Source organism: Sorex araneus, chromosome 2 (genome assembly GCF_027595985.1).
Source record: "Sorex araneus isolate mSorAra2 chromosome 2, mSorAra2.pri, whole genome shotgun sequence".
Taxonomy (NCBI): domain Eukaryota; kingdom Metazoa; phylum Chordata; class Mammalia; order Eulipotyphla; family Soricidae; genus Sorex; species Sorex araneus.
The window spans coordinates 80,022,418-80,043,854 of record NC_073303.1 but is presented as its reverse complement, the minus strand read 5'-3'; the positions used below and the strand labels follow the sequence as shown (position 1 = coordinate 80,043,854).

The window sequence follows — 21,437 nt, the reverse complement described above, 5'->3', positions numbered from 1 at the left end:
CATCTCAGTCTAAATATAAACTATTTTATATGAACTACTAATTTTATAAACAGATAAGAGTATTTACAAAATTCCTCAGTCATAGAACAAGCAGTGGTAGTGTCAATTTCAAACCAGGACAGGTTGATCCAGATCTACCCTCTTAATCATTTGCTACTTTGCTTTGCATTAACCTTAGTAAAACATAATTTAAATGTTTAAATATTTCTAGTTTTCTTTATTATAAAAATCTACCTGTTCTGAGTATATCCTGATCTTTTAAACCCCAGTGCCTTTGACTTATCTCTAAGTCCTGGCAATTAGTAACTAAAACTAGACAAGAAAGAAAGCTTAAAAAGCAAACAACATAACTCAGAAGTTGAACTACTGCTAAAGCAGGGTTGGGGAACCTCACTTCTACCAAGGACAATTAGGATATTTATAACATGATTCATAGGCCACACAATACAGGCAAATGGGCTATCAAGGAGAAGTACATGTTTATCCTGTCACGTGCCAGGTTTGGGCCACACCAACAGTACTCAGAGGCTATTCCCAACTTGGAGCTTAAGGGTTGTCCTGAAGATGCTTAAGGAACCACCAGGGGTTTAAAACTGAGACGCTCTTCCTGTGCTCTTCAGGTAGCCTGGCAGTCATACCCAAGAACTTCCTCTGTTGCATTATTAGCTCATTTACGGTCATGATCCAGAGACACACAAATAAATCTCTTGGAAGAGAGCAACAATAGTAACATGTCACAGTCACAGAGTTGCCTCTGGATCCTAAAGTCACATGGTTAAAATATAAATAAATAAATTAACCTAGGTTGTATCACTGTATTTAAAATTTTAGAATTCCTGGAGTGACATCTCTACTACACCACAGATGTACCAAGAGAAAGACTTAATGGATCCAGGGTGTTCACAAACTTTCCTCTAAGGAAACTTTTTGAATCATTTTTAGTGGATTATTCATAACAAGCAATACAAAATAAACTATTTAGGGCCTGCTTTGGGGGTTGAGGTGGAAACATTCAAAATATGGTGGTGGGAAGATAGTAATGGTGGTGGAATTGTTGGAATATTGAATGTAATAAAGTACTGTGGACAACTTTATAAAAAAAAACAACAACAACAACAACACCAAAAATCGAGATGCCTGGGATGAAGAGAGTAAAAAGAGTAAGGTGCTTGCTTTACAGGAAGCTGACCCAGGGCTCTATCCCCAGCATCCTAGATGGTCCTCTGAGCACTGCTAAGAGTGATTCCTGAGTGCAGAGCTGGAATTACTCCCTGAGCACTGCCAGATGTGAACCTCAAACAAACAAACAAAAAAACCAAAAACTAAACTCAAAAAAAAAAAACCTAAAAGGAAAACAAAAGCAAAGCATGTACTTCAGGCGTTTGAGCAAAATCATCCTTGTCCTATTTTCTTAAATCCTAATGGTACAAGATTCTCAATACAAAAGTAGAGATGATTAAAAAAATTTGATCACCTTTAAGTTTAATGGAATCATCATGTTCAATTGATTGAAATTAAAAGTATAAAGAATTATGGAAACATTTTCAAAATGGTTTTAGTTTTAGTCCCTATACTTCCCATACAGATTATTTGAACAATATTCCTACTGGTGGGCAAATAACTTTGTTTTTGCTGAACAATTATAGAACGTTTCAGGAAGATGCTTGACAATGTTCTCGATACTGTCTGACCTGTACGGTTATTTCACTGAATTAGGTACAAAGTAAGACTACTAGATTATTAAAATAAATTCACTCTGAAAAAAATGCAGGAGAATTTAATGAGAAAATGCAATGTACCCCAAAAGAATTGTATAATTCAATGAATCAAAGATGTGGCATTTAATGCTCTGACTATAAGCAAAATTTATTTAAACAAAATTTTTTTCTTAGTAGAGAGAGTAAGAAGGAAACTGCCACAGAGGCAGGGGGTAGTGTTGGGTGGGGATGGTGGGAGGGCAAATGGGGACATTGGTAGACAATGCGCACTGGTGAAGGGATGGGTGTTTGATCATTTTTTGGCTGAAATTCAATCATGAAACTTTGCAACTGTTATCTCACTGTGATTCAATAAAAATATTAATAAGATAAAAATAATTTTTTCTTAAGGTATCCTGATTTACAAAGTTATTCATAGTGGAGTTTCAGGCATACAATGCTCCAACACCAATACCACCACCAGTTTCAACTTTCCTCCATCACTGTCCCCAGTCTCCTTCCCACACCCAAGCCTGACTCCTTGACAGGCACTTTCTAAGTTCGGTTGTTTAAGTTTGTATCTCATGCTTCTTTTTGTTGGTTCTGTAGATCAGATATAAGGATATACTATCCCTCTACATGAGGAATGCTTCTGAGGCCCAATCTCTGATCTTTGCCTCTTCTTACTATCCTTACCCCTTTCTTCCCCTTCATTTCTTTCCTTCCCTATTTTTCTCAGTTCTATAATCTAGGGTCCTGGGTAATCTAAGTAGCCCACTTTGATACCTTGCATTCCCTCCTCCTGTTAGTCTATATATCACAAATAAGTGGTATCATTCAAAATGTCTTTTTTTTTTTTTTGCTTTTTGGGTCACACCGGGCAATGCACAGGGGTTACTCCTGGCTCGTGCACTCAGGAATTACTCCTGGCGGTGCTCAGGGGACCATATGGGATGCTGGGAATCGAATCTGGGTCGGCTGCATGCAAGGCAAACACCCTACCCACGGTGCTATTGCTCCAGCCCGTCTTTCTTTTTTGACTTACTTTGCTTAACATGGTATTTTCCAGTTCCATCCAAGTTTCAGCAAAATGTATTCCATCCTTTCTTATACTGTGTAATATTCTGTTATGTATATGTACCACTTCATAACCCATCCATTTGTTGGACAATTAGAGTGATTCCATAACCTAACTATTATCCTAAGTGCTGTGCTACAATGAATAATGGTGCACACACGTCCTTTTGAGCGAATGTTTTTGAGTCCTGGGAGTAGATACAAAGAAATGGAATAGCTGGGTCATATGGCAACTCTATTCTAACTTTTCTGAGAAATTTTCACATAGTTTATCATAGAGACTGTTGAACCAGACAACAGGTTGTTCCCAGTTTGGGAATTCTTTATGGTTTTTTTTGGGGGGGGCGGAGAGTGTTTTTTGATATGACCATTCTCATCAGTGTGGGATGATAGTTCATTGTTGTCTTGGGATTTCCCTGAAAAAAGTGATGATGAGCACTTTTACACGTGTCTATTGGCCATTCATCTGTCTTTTTCAGAGAAGTATATATTCATTTCCTCTCCCGTTTTTTGATAGGGCATTTTATTGTTGTTGTTGATCATTTCGAGCTCCTTATATATCTTGGATATCAAACTTTTATCTGATGTGTTGAGTGCAAATATTTTCTCCCACTCAGTTGGGTGCCTTTTACTTTCTCACCTTGTGCTTCTTTTGTTATGAATACAATCTTTAATTTTATGTAGTCCCATTTATTTTTTTTTTAGTTGTCTTTGTCAATGGAATTGTATAATTGAAAGCACCTTAGAGATCCACATGTTGGAGTGCTCTGCTGATATTTTCTTCAATGTAATTTATGAATTCCGGTCTGATCACAGAGTCTCTGATCCACTTTAAGTTGACTTTTGTGTAAAGTATGATATATGGGTCCAACTTCATTTTTTTAGATGTTTCTCCAATTTTCCCAGTATCATTTGTTAAAGAGGCTATGTCTATGCTATTTAATGTACCCAACTCCTTTGTTGAAAAGTAACAGACCACAGATTTAGAGATATATCTTAGATTCTAATCCATTGATTAGAGACTCTATCATTATTTCATGCTGTTTTGATCACTATAGCTTTATAGTATAATACAGTACAATAGTATAAGTTAGGCAACTTAAGATATTTCCTAATTTCTTATTTCTCGGTATGGCCTTGGCTATTCACAGTGTCTTATGCCTCCATGCAACTTTGTTATTGATTGCTCTGAGTCCTTGAAGAATGTCATCTGAATTTAAATGGATATTGCACTGAATATGTATAATAATTTAACCAGGGTAGTCATTTTGACAAAATTGATTCTTCCAATCCATGAATGTGAAATGTATGTTTTTTTCCATTTCCCAAGTTCATCTATCTTTTCCTTAGGTATCATACAGTTTTCAAGGCATAGAGTTCTCACATGTTTTGTTAATTTCTAAACACTTCATGTTTTGAGACACTATTTTGAATGGAGTAGACATTTTGATCTCTTTCATTCTAGTTCAGTATTTGCATATAGGGACGTGAAAAATTTTTATCTGTGGCTACTGTAGCTGGCTATTTGCTGTATTATTATTTCTACGAGTCTTTTAATGGATTATTTAGGGCTTTCTATGAATGATGCTTAATCTTGTAGAAAGCTTTCTCTGCACTGATTGATAACATCATACAATATTTATTTTCCTTTTATTGATGTGGTGAATAAATTAAATGATTTACATATATTAAACCATTCTTTCATGACTGGGATGAATTCCACCTGATCATGGTTGTATGATCTTTTTGCTGGGAGATTATTAATAACTGTTTCAATTTCCTTGCTTGTGGTTGGCCCATTTAGGTTTATTTTCTACTCATTCAGTTTTGGGAGATTACACGACTCTATAAATCTTTTTATTTCTTCTAGTTTCTCCAGCTTTACAGCTGTAGAAGCTGTTGATAGCAACCTCTCATGATAACTTGAATTTCTGAAAGTTCTATTGTAATTTCTCCCCTTTCAGTTCTGATTCAAATTATTTCGGCATTTTCTATTTGTTTCCCAGCAAGTCTAGATGGAAGTTTGTCTATCTTGTTTATTTTCATTGACCCTTTGCATTGGTTTCTTGATTTCTCTATCACTGATCTCTGCTCTAGTTTTTATTATTTCCTTCCTTCTGCTAGTTTGGGGATTCCTTGTCCAGGAGCTTAGGATGAGCATTTAGTGCCAGAGAGAGTACAGCAGGTAAGATACTTCCCTTGATCCCCAGCACTGCGTATGGTACCTTGAGTCAACCAAGAGTGAGTCCTGAGTACAGAACCAGGAGTAAGCTTTAAGCACAGTCATGCCTGGCTCTTTCTCATCAAGTTTACCATTTTCTTGTTATAGAACTATTAATTCCTGTTATAACAACTTTTCATACTCTATCTCCTTCCTGTGCTCTAAAATCTAAAAAATGTAAAATAGAACTCCATCATTTAAATAACAATACAATCTTACATTAAGGAAAGTTATTTTGATAGCAATTTAAATTTTTTTATTATTGAACAAAATATCTAAATGCTAAAGAATTAAAATAGTATGAATCTGTAAAGGGAATAAAATGAATACCTTACCTATCTACAGCAACAACAACACTCTGAGAACTGGTTTCTCCAATGGACTCCTGAATACTTGCTATCTGCTTCCAGTCCACATTTCCTCCAACTATCACATATAAAAGAGTCATTTCAGTTTGAAAACAGTTCAGTAGAAGCATACACTTAATAGTTATAAAATACATTTCTGAAATCAACTATTTTCTTTAAAAAAGAAATAATGCTTTATATAAATAATTCTTTTGGTATGAGTGACATTTAACAAGCTCAAATGTGCTTTAATAAGTTAGAATGAGATGTTATATAGACATGTTCTAAACATACAAATTGTATTTGCAATGACTGCACAAATCAGAGGCACTTAAGATTTTTCAGGGAATAATGTCAAGCAATACTTTTAAATGTTTTACACATTACATTTTAACGAAGCTTCATAAAAAAAAAATCTGAGTAAAACATACCAAACACCATATATTTTCCTTTAAGTATCAAGTGAATGATCTTCTACAGAGCTTTTCATATTCTTATACAATTTAAATTTAAATTAAATTTAATTTTAAATTAAAAATTTAAAACCATCAACAACTTATATATTCAGATAAATTAAAAGAATGTAGAAAATATCTAGTAATCCAAAAATCTATTTCACAAATATATGAAATCTTTTGAAATCATGACAGTCTAACACTATTGACTAACAGCTGCAGTTATAATAAATAACTCATCATAAGTATTTAGTGTAAGAACAAAGATGCATATGCTATGAATATTAAATTTTATAAAACTAAGTTTTCAAATTTTAAATGTACCTCAAAAGAATACATTATAATTTAAATCTAATAACTATATATATATGTCATGTATTCTCAGAAATCTTTAGCTTATAAGAAGGTAAATGTACAGACTTTTACTGTAGTAATCAGAAACTGAATCTAATAATTGGTTGCATGGACTTCCCTTAACAAAGGAGGACAAAAGTTTAATACACACACATACAGACTAAACCACATGCACCCCACAATCTTCTACCTTCAACTGTTACCTTAAAATTCTGACTAAAGTATCCTGCTAAAGCAAACATATGGTGCCTGGGTAGAAAACAGTGCACAGATGAAAAGGAAAGCACACATGAAAAGGAAGGCATACTTTGTCACTAGGTTAGCCAGTTACCTAAGACATGGTTTGAAGAAAGGGCACTGCCCCTCAAAAAGGCCAAATTTATAGAATGGTTCCCTCTAGGATATAGACTCAAACCAGGTGAAAAGAGAATGGAATATACCAAAAGAAAAGTCCACAATGTGAGGAATAGCTTAAAGAAGATTAAAAGAAAAGTGAAAGAACATGGCTCATCACTTGAGTTATTTAAAAGCATGTATTTTATATCTCTAGATCTAAAATGTGTATATTTTCACGAAAATTCTCTTTTCATGAGAAGGCAGATCATCTCATATTCTTGCAACCTAAGAAGTAGAATAGCACAGTAATGAAATTAATTTTAATTACTTTTAAGTACATTAATAAACATAATATGTAAGCATTTGTTTTTCTATTTACCTACATCATTTCTGGGGGTGTCAGGACTTGAACCCAAGGCCTAACACATGCATGTGCTCTACTGCTGAGCCATTTTCTGAACTTGTCTAAGTTTTCAGAGGATAAAGTATTCTACTGTTTTATTTTTAGTGTAATCTACTTGCATTACTACAGTTAATTGTTCAAAATGAGCCTTGGCAATTTACATGTCATTAATTTTGCTTTCCTACATTCCTGAACCTTTAAAAATAAAGGAGGAAAAAAAGCTGTGACTGTATTAACTGATGTACATTCATTTCACTTGCCTGTAAATACTTTTAATCTGTATTCCTTACTACTCTCTTAAGTAGTTATTGTTCTAATGTTCCGCGTCAGATTTCCAGATTCCGTTAAGTCACCATGCAGGTACTCAGGCACTTGTAAATCCTGCTGCTGGGTCCCCGTGTTATTAGGTCTACACCTGCACCTCACAGAATCACACTGTCACTGTCACTGTCATCCCGTTGCTCATCGATTTGTTCGAGTGGGCACCAGTAACGTCTCTCACTGTGAGACTTATTGTTACTGTTTTTGGCATATCCAATATGCCACGGGTAGCTTGTCAGGTTCTGCCGTGCGGGCGAGATACTCTTGGTAGCATACCGGGCTCTCTGACAGGGGTGGAGGAATCGAACACGGGTCGGACATGTGAAAGGCAAATGCCCTACCACTGTGCTATTGCTCCAGCCCACAGAATCATACATCTAAGATAAAACTGAGGTACAGATTACACTGCTGGCTTCAACAGTTGGATTCTCACTGGGAATTAACTGCCCAGTTGAACTCCAAGTCTCAACATGTTCCTGGTCTTTACTTGTTTCCCTATTCACTCTGGGTTTCAAGCTTGAAATTCTTTTCTGTATTTCCTATGCATTTTTACTGCAAGCAACAACAGAGAAATTGCTTAAAGATAAAAAGATAGAAAATGTCCAGAAACTTAAAACGGCTTACAGTACAAAGTATTAAAAAAATAAATATTTCTAAGTCTTAGGTACCTTTAAGTAATGTCTCTAGATTTTTTGGTTGGAAGAGGGGCGGGAGGATGAAAGAGAATAATCCAAAAACCAATAATAATATAGTAGTTCCTATACTAAATCCATTTACATATATACAAAATGTATATACTTATATTTAATCTTCAAACACAATAAACATTTTATTTATTTTGTTAAAATCTTTTTAACAAAAAAGAGAAAACTGGAGTTCAAAAGTTAAAGGAATTTGCATATAGTAAACCAGAAATGCAGAAGAATTCAAAACTGAAGTACAGTCTTCAAACTTCATTTCTTCTTCCCTAGGAACTTTACATGTTTATGACTATAAATGTATTGTCTTTGGCTCTTTTGTATTCATTTTTGCTTCTGTATTCATTTTTCTTACCCGCAATTCAGAGTCTCTTGCCTGCACACCTGGCTGTGTTCCCCGGGGCCTCCTCGGAGGGATGGGCTCCAGCTTCCCTCCCCACCCCGAGCAGAGCTCCCGGTGGCCGAAGACCTCTGAAGCCTAGCCACAGCCATGCTCAAGGCACCTCTCCACACATTCGGATGAGCCTCACGCATGAAGGAACCAGCAGAGGAACCCAGGTGTGTGGGACCCAGGGCTGAGAGGCTGCTTGGATCGGTACTGGGCCCTCTCTGCCCAGATTTCCCATCTCCCTGTAGCTAGGCGGTCACACCCAGGGACTGCCCCTGGCGCCGTGTAATCCTGTCAATGGCCAGCATCCAGACACTCAAAAGCCAGCTCCCGGAAGCACACGGCCACTTCCTGGTTATGCAATACCTTATAGAATACTTCTCCCTCTGGGCGAACCTGGCAAACTACTGGGAGTTTCCTGCCCACATGGGAGAGCCTGGCAAGGTCTCCATGGTGTATTAATATGCCAAAACCAGTAACAAGCTGAATCTCGTTCCTCTGAACCTGAAAGAGCCTCCAGTACAGCATCGTTGGAAGGATGAGTAGAGAGAGGCTTCTAAAATCTCAGAGCTTGGATGAATGGAGATGTTACTGAGACAGCTCGAGAAATTTGACAATAAATGGGATGATAATGGGGTGATGATGATGATGGTGATTCCTTTTTCTTGAGTTAAATCTAGAAGCTTCTGGCCATAGATGGGAACCAGGCTAAAGTTTCCTCACTAGCCTAAGAGTTTTCATAAAGCCTTTAAAAATTTTATTTATCTTTTTAATTTTTTTTGCTTTTGGGGTCACACCCAGTGATGCACAGGGCTTACTCCTGGCTCTGCACTCAGGTGGTGCTCAGGGGACCATATGGGATGCTGGGAATTGAACCCAGATTGGCCACGTGCAAAGCAAATGCCCTACCTGCTGTGCTTTCGCTCTAGCCCCGAGCCTTTAAGAATTTTAGTATGAATTCTTTCTCCAATTGGCCAATTTATGTCTTACTTCACTTAATTATCTGCTTTTCTCCTACCTCAAACTAGATTAAAATGAAGGTCATTTAATGTTGCAAAAAACACTTAGATCCTTGCACAGACATCTTGCTTTTCTCATAAGATTAGTCAAAGAGCCTCTTATCATATCCCTCTATATCTCAATGCAGCAATAAAATTATGTAAATTAGCAAGTTAAGAAACAAATGTTCATCCATTGTAAAAAAATAAAAAACTCCTCACCTAGCCCCAGACCCACAAATTCATCAGGAGCCTGATCTTTTGTTCCAGTAAGAGATCCTTCTCTCCCTCGGACTGTTCCAGAAATGTATCGAGGTTTCACTCCAGTTCCTATAAGCTGTGCAAGCTCCAACTGACTGATGCACTTCAGAATCTTAAAAGAAAGGTAAAAACACATAATCATATCAATAGATGCTGGAAAAAGAAAAAGACAAGGTTTGAGATTCATTTATGAGGAGAAATCTAGAAAAAAATGAGCATAAAAGGATACATCAACATAATAAAGGCCATATATTACAAACCTACAGCAAACATCTTACTCAGACTTAAAAAAAAAAAAGGAACAGGGATTTTCCCCTAAAAATGAGGATGGCCATTCTTAATACTCATTGAACTACTGTTCAATACAGTTTTGGAAGTCACAGAAGAATACTTAGGTAAGAAAAAATTAATGAAGAGATTGTAACTGGAAAAGAGGTTAAATTATGACAGAAGAAATGAACTGTTAACAGAATAATAAAGAGAAAACCCAGAAAGCCTCCACCAAATATAATTATAAATAATAATACAATGAATAGGAAAGCTATAAAATCAAATAAAAATCGGTTGCCATTTCTATATTCAAACAATTAGAAGAAAAAAAATTCTATTTATAAATATATACATAAAAAACTCAACAAGGGAGGTGAGCTATACATCAAAAACTATAAGTCACTATTGAAAGAAATAGAAGACACAAGAAAATGGAAACATATCTCACGTTCATGGATTAGAAGAATTTACATTGTTAAAAATGATTGTCTTATCCACAGCTTATGCAGTTAATGCAATCTCTATCAAAATTTTAATGAAATTTTTCAAGGACACAGAATAAATACATAGAAGTTTGCATGAAACCACAAAAGCCCCTGATCAAAGAAAGAAATTCAAAGGAAAAAGGAGAAGTATCATATTCCCACTACAATCAAAATAGTATCATGTTAGAATAAAAGCACTCAGATAAGCGGAACGGAATTGGAATCACAGCAATAAACCCTCTCGTGCACAGAGAGTTAATCCCATTGCTCATCAATTTGTTCGAGTGGGCACCAGTAAGGTCTCTCATTGAGAGACTTATTGTTACTGTTTTTGGCATATCCAATATGCATGGGTAGCTTGCCAGGCTCTGCCGTGCGGGCTCCATACTCTCGGTAGCTTGCCGGGTTCTCTGAGAGGGGCGGAGGAATCGAACTCCCAACCACTGTGCTATCGCTCCAGCCCACAGAGTTAATAGATACAACAAAATGGCCACAAGAATAAAGCGGAAGGAAAAAACCCCTTAGGCTAACATATAGAAGAATGAAACTGAACAGTATCTCACACAATGTCCAGAAGTTAACTCTTAAAAATAAATTCAAAATGTTGGGGTCCTGGCTGTCACAGCCACGAACTGCCTCCCACCCACATTTAAGTGTGTCACTGGCCTTGATCCAGAGATTCACAAATTAATCTCAGAATGGATTAGCTCCTTGCAGAGATGTCTCCGGATCCAAATTATTTACATATTTAAAATTCTAGGAACACGTGGCTGCAAAAGCAGCCACACAAATTCTCATGATATTTATAATAAGCAATAGAAAATAAATTATCTAGAATCTGCCTGTGGCAGGCAGGCTTGAATGGTGGTGGAAAAATTCAAAATAATGGTGGTGGGAAGGTGTAATGATGGTGGGATTGGTGTTGAAATACTGAATGTAATCAATTAATGTGAACAACCTTATGAAAATAAAATTTAAAAATCAAAGAAAAATATACCGCAAATATACTCCTATACTGCAAAATAACAACAACAAAAACTAGCACTAAGACAAAGATTTCCTTACTCAACTGGAAGAAAATACGTACATATTGTACATCTGACAAAAGGGCTAATATTCACAATAAAGAATTCACAATCTCATCAAATACCACCACCAAAAACTGGGAGAAGAGAGAGACACTCTCCAAAAAAGACTGACCAGCAGGAATATGAAAAAGTGTTGATCATTACTTATCAGGGAAATGCCAATCAAAACGACAATAAGGTACCACAATCACCATTACAAATGACCTATATCAAGGAACATCAGAAACAACATGTACTGTAAAGGCGAAACTGAGGCCATGACAGGCGGCAGAAATCAGCACATCGAACCCGGGTCGGCCGCATGCAAGGCAAACGCCCTACCCACTGTGCTATCGCTCCAGCCCCCTCAAATGACCTCCTTAAATTCAGGCTGTATATATATAAAAAAAAAAAAAAAAAAAAAGGAAATACACAATGTCCAATGAAAACCAAGTCTTAAAGCCTAATAACAAAACTGAGGTTATTAAAGGGGGCGAGGAATTTAAAGAACCCGTAAGGACAGTGGAGGAAGGATACTGATGTATTATGGTAGTGAGTAGTATGGTAACACTGTACTCCTTTATGCTCTTAAAAACCTGTTACTTCAATATATTAAATATGTATGTATTTTTTAAAAGGTAAATATACTTTTCCTGAAGGTACTAAATTTTCTTCCCAAACAATAGGTATGTCTGTGATAGGGTTATTCAGCACTGGTCCAGTTTATAAACCAAAGTTGAAAATAAAGTACATATACCTCATGCCATGAATTTCCTAAATAATTTCCATCTGTATGTGCCACTGTGATGAGTGTTTTTATTGTATCAATGTTCTTCTGTTTCATTTCAGTAATACCGGAACTCACTGTAAGTAAGGTGAATCTTGCAAGTGCCTGAACATATGCATCTCTTTCCAGCTATAAAAAAAGAGAAAAATACTTTAGTGATCAAAAACATAAAAAGTAATCTTACTGAAAAAATCTGCATATGCATATATTAAAGTTTAACTGAAAAATCATATATCTCCTACTTGTTTTATTTTTAAGATGATAAAGGAAGCAGAAAAGGATGATTTTCTACAATCCAAAAGTGATATAAATGTCAAATCAGGATGAAATTTTAGCAATGACTAATGTTTTCATATAGTTTAAAAACATTAATTGGGTACTTATGTTTTAAATATTATGTGGACTGCAGGAATTTCATTTATACACTGAGTTACTTTTAATACACAGTGAGGTTGTGTTTTTTAAAGTTGCAACAATAATAATAAAATGCAAAAAAGTTTTAGAAAGGAAGCTGTGGTTAAAATTTATTATCAGACAAAGCATATGAATGAGCAGAAAGGTCTACATTTATAGAAATTATGGATATTTAAATTTTAAAAAAAACTTGTACTTAGGCAAAGGTAAAGTTACAAAATGATGTATACAAATAAATATTAAAACACACTATGATTCTGTATGACCATATAACATATTTGAAGATATTAAAATTATTAACATATAGAAATTCAATGTACCTTTAAAAACTCTACAGACAGCTAATATCCTATAGGGGAAAATCTAAGTTTATATGATGACATTTAGGCACCTTTATATAGAATTATCTCTCCGGCCAGAGCTTGTTGGGAGAGTTAAATTTAAAATTTAGGATTTTAAAAATTACACCATAAGATTAGTTTTTTAAAGCTGAACTATAATAACGGCATAAATAATTTACGTTTTCCAGTCTGGAACAAAGGCAAAATTCTTTTGTTACCTGAATGCTGAAAATGCATGCAATTCTGATCGCACATCTTATACCTTCCAGGCAAAGAGAGGCTACTTCAGTATCATCACAGTCTTGCAGACCCACACTGAATGCAGCCAGAAAAGGTGTCCAAGCCAACTAGAAAATGGTTAAGTTTAAATATATTAAGCATATCAACTAATACCAAAATCTTAGGGCAATTTCTTAAAGCTTTAGACAACAAAATATTTGAGAAAATTATGAAAAAATATCAATGAGACTCAGCATAATTATTTGAAAAGCTTTTGCAGACAAAGGATGGCTGGGCTTCATTGGTAAAACAGATTACAAATTCAGGAGAAAACACTGGGCAGTTTCTAAAAATTATTCACATCAATAAAAAACAGGAATAGTTAAATAGTCATGAACACCCATAGTCTTTTGTGTTTTGGGCCACACCTGGCAGAACTCATGATCAGAGATCACTCCTCATAGTGCTGAAGCTATCTTAAGTGGTGCCAAGGATCAAACCAGGATCAGAAAAAGTGAGGCAAGGACTCAACCCACTATTTTACTTACTCTGTCCCATAAATTCTATTAACTTAACTCTTTACTTTAGAAGTCCTCTCCTGAAAGTTTTGTCCCTCTAATAAAAAACTTTCTGTCATTTTTCCATTTTCAACTGTTTTTGTTTGGAAGCCACAACTGGATGTGCTCACAGCTCTTACTCCCTGCTCAGGGGTTATGAGTTGCTCCCAGCAGTGTGTGGAGGTCCCTGCGGTGTCAGGAATCATATCCATGAATCCTCAATGCAAAATATGTGCTTCCAACTCTTTCAACTCTCCACAGCCTTATTCTCCTTATTTTAAGCCTACTCTAGGAATATCACCTATGTATCTATATGTATTTTGGTGTGGGGGGGGGCATACCTAACATTGCTCAGGGCTTACTTCTGGCTCAGCACTCCTGGAGGGGCTTGTGGGATCATATGAATGCAGGGCTCAAACCCAGGTCTGCTGCATGCAAGGCAAGCACCCTCCACTATGCTATCTCTCTAGCCCCTAGCCTTATATTTTTAAAGTCAAATATTTCACATTAAGATATCAGTAATGTGGCCGGAGAGACACAGGTTAAGAAGCTTGCCTTGTATATTACTGACCCTGGCTTGATGCAATCGTTACACATAGTCTCCAAGGACTGCCAGGAGTGATTCCTGATCATAGAGCCAGGAATAAGCCCTGAGCACTAATGGTATGACCCCTATTGCTCACCAAAAAAGACATCAGAAATATCTCTGGTTCCTAGCTCCTTTAAAAATATAATTTAAGGGTGGAGCGACAGTACAGTGGATAGGTTCTTTGCCTTACAAGTGGCTGATGGGTGCTATCTGCAGCACTCAATAAGGTCCCCACAGGAGTAATCTCTGAATGCAGAGCCAGGATTAAGCTCTGAGCACAGGCAGATCTGGTCCCTCATAAAATATTTGAAAATTTATATAACACACATCTATATGTATATATATATATTTATACATATAATTCATATAATTCAATGATGCATCTTCATTAAGTCTTCAAAAATCCACAAATACTGTATTTTCGTATCAACTAAATAACCAGTGAAGCTGTAATGCAAAACCAAAAATAAACTGTTTGTTTATTCTATTCAGAACTTTATTCAAACTCTATTCAAAAACGATACTTGCATTCCCATGTTTATTGCAGCACTAAAAACAATAGCCAAAATCTGGAAACAACCTAAGTGTTTAGGAACCAATGATTGGATAAAAGATTATGAACAATTCTAACTGCGTATCCCATAGTGATTCAATGCAAAAAGTAGAATTATGATTGGTTCCTTATTCTATTTTTTCATACTTTTCTACCAAAAATATTTTATAGGCAATAAGAAAAGATATGATCATTCAAAACAAAGCTGCTTTATAAAATTATTCCATTATAAAGGAGAAGTCCTTATATTTCAACATCATTATCAAAAATATCCCAAAGCCCAGTTATATTTCACTAGTCTAATATTATCTCCTTATTCTCATTCTATAATCCTTCAACAAATGTCAAAAATATCCTTATCACACAAACCTTGAAATGGAGTGGAAATAACTATTAAATTCTCTACTTGAGTGTAAGCACAGAAATCTAGCAGTCATCTTTACCTTCCCTAGATGGTGTAGTTTGTGTCAGCCTCCACTGACCATCTGACCACACTGGAATGTACACAAACTGGAATGTACTTTACCTCCAAACTTTCCCTTTTCAAACTTGCCTAAGGTCTCCCTTCACTTCCCTACAATCCTTTGGACTCATGGCTCAGTCATTCTAGAATTTGGACAAAGAATAGAAAAATAAGAAAATGAAGGAAGAAAAAAATATATATTTTAAAGAACAAGTCTAATCATTCACACTGGATCAACCTATAAACACAAAATTAAACACACCCTTGTATTCCTTCCTCTACTTTCTGGGCTCCAGGCACTCAGAATCCTCATATTAGTTCCTGGGTTAGAAGCACTCAAAGAGAATAAACTCATGATCACTAAACTCTTAGGCAGATGCAAATGATTTCAGAGAATAGATTTAGAAAAAAAGGTCAAAAATCAATCCTAATTTTCCAAGTTCATTCTACTCTTAATTTTTTTTCCTTTTTTCTTTTTGGGTCACAACCAGTGATGCTCAGGGATTACTCCAGGCTTTGCACTCAGGAATGACTCCTGGCAGTGCTCAGGGGACCGTATGGGATGCTGGGAATCGAATCCGGGTCAGCCACGTTCAAGACAAATGCCCTACCCGATGTGCTACTGCTTCAGTCCCTACTCTAAATTCTTAATATACCTACTAATTGCTAACAGTGCTTACCTTTTCTTGCCACTTTAAAAGAAACTAGTGCCTTTGGAGTTAAACTCAACATGCGCAATTCACAGTTAACAGATTATTTTTTATTTTTTCAAAGTTTATAGCTTTTATAGTAAGAAAATTTATTCCTTACAGTAGCTTATTCAGTTAGAGGAGATACGGCTTTACCAGAACTCATAATTGGAAGCAGAGTACTTCCCTGCCAAGTCATTGCTTTCCATTGTATTTCTCTCTTCATTGTCTCTGATCTTCCTTGCCAGAATATCTCAAGTGAGCAGACAGCTAACAAGCTGACCTGATTGTCAACTTCACCTTAACTCTGAACTGTATACAATAATGGGGACTTCTACCCCCACAGGCACCTTCATAAGAAATGTCGTTAATGACGGCCATAATTCCCTAGTGGACATTCTTCGACTTGCTGGTCTTAGTTTTCTTCCACTTGGCAGGGATGTTACAGTGCTTCATACCACAAGATCATGGGAAATCTTTAGTCTCAGTAACTTAAATTTCTGTAATTTCTAATTTTTGCAGCTGTAACTACAAGCATCACTGGCAAAATGCAATAGTTGAATCTGTGACTGGCCTGAGTCTTTCCTACATCTGCTATAGGCCATATTACTATCCTCTGTCTGATGCAGTGTATCATAGATCTTTTCACAGTTTTTGATGGACTTGCCCTCCCAACAGAGAAGCCTGGGTATCATTATTTTAATATTTAGAAATTGGAGCAATCGATGGAGAATGTGTGAACTGGCCTCTCCTTATGGACCATGCCAAAATTTCTGGTCTGAGACTGAAGACAATACAAAGGGCAAGGTATGTATGTGGCTAGTCCTGATTCAAGACCAGCACTGCATGTGGTCTTCCACGAACCACTAGGAGTGACCCCTGAGCACAGAGTCTAGAGTAAGCTCTGAGTAAAGTAAGGTAAGGCCCCAAATCCTTTCAGAACTTTTAAAAAACAAACAAACAACTTTTTACAAGGTACAAATAAGGACATAAGCAGACTACATTCTGTCTCCATATAATTAATGTGGTTTTCTCACTCTCCATATCAGATTTATCATGGGAAAACTCATTTTTACGACTATATGCCATATATTCTGGTAAAGAGATTATGCAATAGTCCTTCAACAGCTAGGATCTGATTTATTGTGTTGGTATTATAAGATCTATAGTGTTTCTACATTTAATGTAACTTAAATGTTATTCTATAGGGCCAAAGAGGTACCGTGCATGCAGTCAACCTGGGTCCAAACCCTGGCACCACATATGATCCTAGAGCACAAGGCTAAAAGTAGTCCCTGAGTACCAGAGAGTGTGGTCCACTCTCTGCTCACCTCCCCCCTCAAAAAAATACAAAGTTTTCTTAGAAGGATCTTTGCTACATATACATTTTTATATAAGCTCCAGTGTATTCTACTAGCTAGCTAATTATCAAAACTTTTTCATTTCCCATAGCTTAAAATCTAGGATATAATGATTAAATTAGCAAGCAAGCCTGAAACAGGAAGATGTCCAGTTTGCCACTGTTATTATGTTTACCTATTTACTGCTGAGGATTACAATGACTTGTTGAAATGCTAAGTGTATACAATATAAAAGAAAATGATGAGAATAAATAAAGGTAAGTTTATACTTGCTAAACTTAACATGAAAACGATACAACCACAAAAGGAGGCTTTAAATAGTCCATAACCACTGGCACTGAAAAAAGATTAAGAGTTCTGGAGCTGTAGTGATAGCACAGCTGGTAGGGCATTTGCCTAACACGCAGCGGACATGCATTCGATTCCCAGGATCCCATATGGTCCCCCGAGCATCGCCGGAAATAATTCCTGAGTGCAGAGCCAGAAGTGATCCCTGTGCATCGCCAGGTGTGACCCAAAAAGAAAAAAAAAAAAGAGTTCTTAAAAGAAAGAGGAACATCTATGGAAATTTTTCAGTAGCTTGAAAATTTTTGTGTGTGCTTGAACATGTGTGTGCGCGCACGCACATATGCATACACATACATGAGCTTGTGTATTACTGCTTGAATGCTTCTATATTTCCCAGAAATGTTGGACTTCAGTAGACACATCTTGAGTGAACTTGAACAAGACATGCTAGACTGGAAGACTGTCAGTCCTATTTTCATGGGCTCCTGCTATTGCCTGCAAATCCAGACTTTGTGTTTTTGCTTTTCCATATTTTGAAGCCATCACAGTAAGAGGCAAATGTTTGCCTGCAAAACCCCAAGCCATTCTATCATAATATTTATCACACGGGGTAATTTGCTGCTGTCTTATCACAGAATCAGTCCAGTAGTCTTTGAGTCACTCAAATACTGGACAGGGGGAAGCACATGCCTACCACTGCCTTTAGCACAGCAGGTAGGGTGTTTGCCTTGCATGTGGCCGACCTGGGCTCGATTCCTCTGTCCCTCTCTGAGAGCCCGTCAAGCTACCAAGAGTATCCCACCTGCACCGCAGAGCCTGACAAGCACCCGTAGCATATTCGATATGCCAAAAACAGTAGCAACAAGTCTCACAATGGAGAAGTTACTGGTGCCTGCTCGAGCAAATTGATGAGCAATGGGATGACAGTGATACAGTGACAGTCTTAACATAGTTTCTGTTTGTAACTCTGTATGTGCTATATTACTCATTAACTTAAAAATATACTAAAAAGGGGCTGGAGTAATAGCACAGTGGGTAGGGCGTTTGCCTTGCACAAGGCTGACCCGGGTTCAATTCCCAACATCCCATAAAGTCCCCTGAGCACTGCCAGGAGTAATTTCTGAGTGCAGTGCCAGGAGTAACCCCTGTGCATCGCCAGGTGTGACCCAAAAATCAGGGGGAAAATATATGTATACACTAAACAAAAAAACTACATATAAATGTATACTACAAAGAAAGTTATTACAGTGACTTTTACCTTAAACATGGGTCTCACGTGCTCCAAATGTGTTGCACTTGTAAAAGGTGCCTGAACATGGCTTACAGCCTCCATGAGTGCTTTAGCTGTCTTGGCCATCTGTTCCATTTCTAAATTATAAAGAAGTCTTCTTTGTTTTTCACTGGCTACACCTGAAAAAAAATGCAAGCAATATCAACATTTAAATTATAAAATACTTAAAAAATGTTGCCTGGATGTTTTACTAGAGGTCAGAAGGATTTAAGGCCCATGAATTGCTGATGGTTTGCCTCAGAAGGATCCTTGGCTCAACAGTCACGCAAGTATCTCTAGGTGTAGCACTGGCGCTCCCTAAACCATTCTCAGTCTGGCCCTAGAGAGTCTTGGTGCTACTAGGGTGGTACATAATCCCCAGAACCAAAGAGCTCTCACATCCCTCACACTGAACCTCTAGCACAGTTGGCTGAGAATCACTGGTTTCCTTGAGCATTACCTGGGATGCCCCCTACCAACATATAGTAATTCAAAAATAGTACTAAAAAGCCGGACACAGTAGGTCATAAAGTATATGATTCTATTTACATAAAATATCCATAATAGCAGTGTCCTTGAACAGAAAGCTAATTAGTAGTATTTTAGGGACTTGGCCAATCTGGGAGGGGGATGGATATGGAGAAATGGTTTTAGGTTTTATTAGGAGGGGAGTGGTAACTAAACATTTTGGAACTACATAGTGGTTGCACAATACTCTAAATATACTAAAGGCAGAAAGCTATCCATTTTAAGGTGGTGTATTTCATAACAATTTTATCTCAAAAACAAACAAAAACACCCTCCTAATCCTGGAGAGAAGGGAAAGTGAAATCATATGAAAAGGATCATATGAAAAGAATTGTGTAATTCTGTCACAATGAATATGGAAGGGAAACAATCTAAGCATCAGGAGGGAGAAGAGAGGTACAAAGCAATGACATTCTTTTAAGATGTATACTAGAATGGCATCTCTTGTAGTTAGTTAGCAAGCAAACAGTGGCCCTAACACTCTAGGATGACTTTAGTATTCCAATACTAAACATCTCCTTTCCATATCCAAATTCTCAGTAATCTCTAATCATATAAGTAAAAATATAAAGAAGAAGTATTCACATAAAGATTTTATGGATTTCAAGAGATTTTACCCAGAAACTAGACAGGAAGTCTGAAATGAAGTCCTATTTTTTTAAAATTAATTCTTGACTAATAAATATACTTAATGTTATAAGAGCTGAAGATACGACTAAGTAAAATGCTTATTGGTACTTGTATCCAATAAAAGCCAAGGCTGCTTAGTTCAAAACTTGGCTTTTGGGTAATAAAACCAATTCATGCTACACTCATCAACTATATCATTCTAAGTTTCCTAATATTTCCTGAACTTGTTTTCTCCTCCATAAAGTGAGAGAGAACTTCTTGAAATTCTCTAGATGCATTCCTATAGTATGCCAAAAGATAAGGATAGTTATAATCTTCTATTTCCTCTAACATTATCTTTCTAGTTCCTTGACTTATCTTGTAATTCTCTTTTACAAATATAAATACCCCACAGGCTGTTTTGCAGCTCTGTCAAAATTTTACTATTGCAATTTGTTTGGTTATGTAGTTTGTGATTTAATTTTCATGTAAAAGCACTGATGAAGACAGAAATGTTCTTTCCATATTATTACAAGTCTTTTGGCTGTTTTGGGACCACACTAGCTCTATGTTAGGTGTCACTCCTAGTGGTGCTTATGGGTCAATATATGGTGCTACAATTCAAGCTCGGGACTCCTACATGCAAAGCATATACTCAACCAGTTGAGCTTTCTCTCCTGTCCTATTATGGATTGTTGAACCACTAACCTTTACATATCATTCCTACTCTCACACTCTGCTCTAATTGAGCCACTGCATAGAGTATCTAGAAAGCAGTTAGGCTTATAGTTAACTTCTAATGCTAGGAATTAATGTGAAGTCTAAGAATTCTACAGTAACAAAATTTGTGGTGCATCTTATAAGTAGGGTTTCTAACACCACAATCCTAATCTTCCTGATCTCCTTCAAAAATCTCTATTTCAGGGCCAACAAGATAGCTCAAATGACTGGAGCACAATCCTGGATTCAATCTCCAGTACCTCATGATTCCCCTAAGCAGCACAAGATGTGATCCCAAAACAAACCCTTTACTTCTTATTGTTGATGTGCAAAAACAATTTTTTTTATTTGTTATTACTTCTCATAAAAATTATTGATTAAATCTAAGTAAAATAAATTCTTTGAAGAACTCATATTCATCCATCAAGATTCAATTAATTTGGATACTTACTTTGTTTACTTGATTTGGTAGGGATTGTTAATTCTTTTGTTTCTTTCAATGATATCTTTTTTCCGGCTATTTCATTATAGATGGCTGATAGATACTCTTCAGGAAGATCTTTACTATCATTGATACCTCTGTTCATCTTAATGTACTGCTCTTTTGTCATTTTATTTTTAACCTAAAAATGAAAAACCATTATAATAAAATTGTAAAATTTTATTTGTAT

The 21,437-nt window shown here is 36.4% G+C and overlaps 1 protein-coding gene across 1 annotated transcript in view; it reads right to left on the bottom strand.

The window, feature by feature from the left end:
• The window catches only part of ARFGEF1 (ADP ribosylation factor guanine nucleotide exchange factor 1), a 123,886-nt gene that overhangs the window by 29,758 nt on the left and 72,691 nt on the right, over window positions 1–21,437 (bottom strand). Inside the window, exons 18-23 of the mRNA XM_055127761.1 lie at window positions 21,218–21,389; window positions 18,898–19,049; window positions 13,139–13,267; window positions 12,136–12,294; window positions 9,518–9,668; window positions 5,331–5,421 (exon numbers count right to left, since the gene is read on the bottom strand). Of these exons, the coding sequence (XP_054983736.1) occupies window positions 5,331–5,421; window positions 9,518–9,668; window positions 12,136–12,294; window positions 13,139–13,267; window positions 18,898–19,049; window positions 21,218–21,389 (854 nt within the window). The remainder of the gene's footprint in view (window positions 1–5,330; window positions 5,422–9,517; window positions 9,669–12,135; window positions 12,295–13,138; window positions 13,268–18,897; window positions 19,050–21,217; window positions 21,390–21,437) is intronic.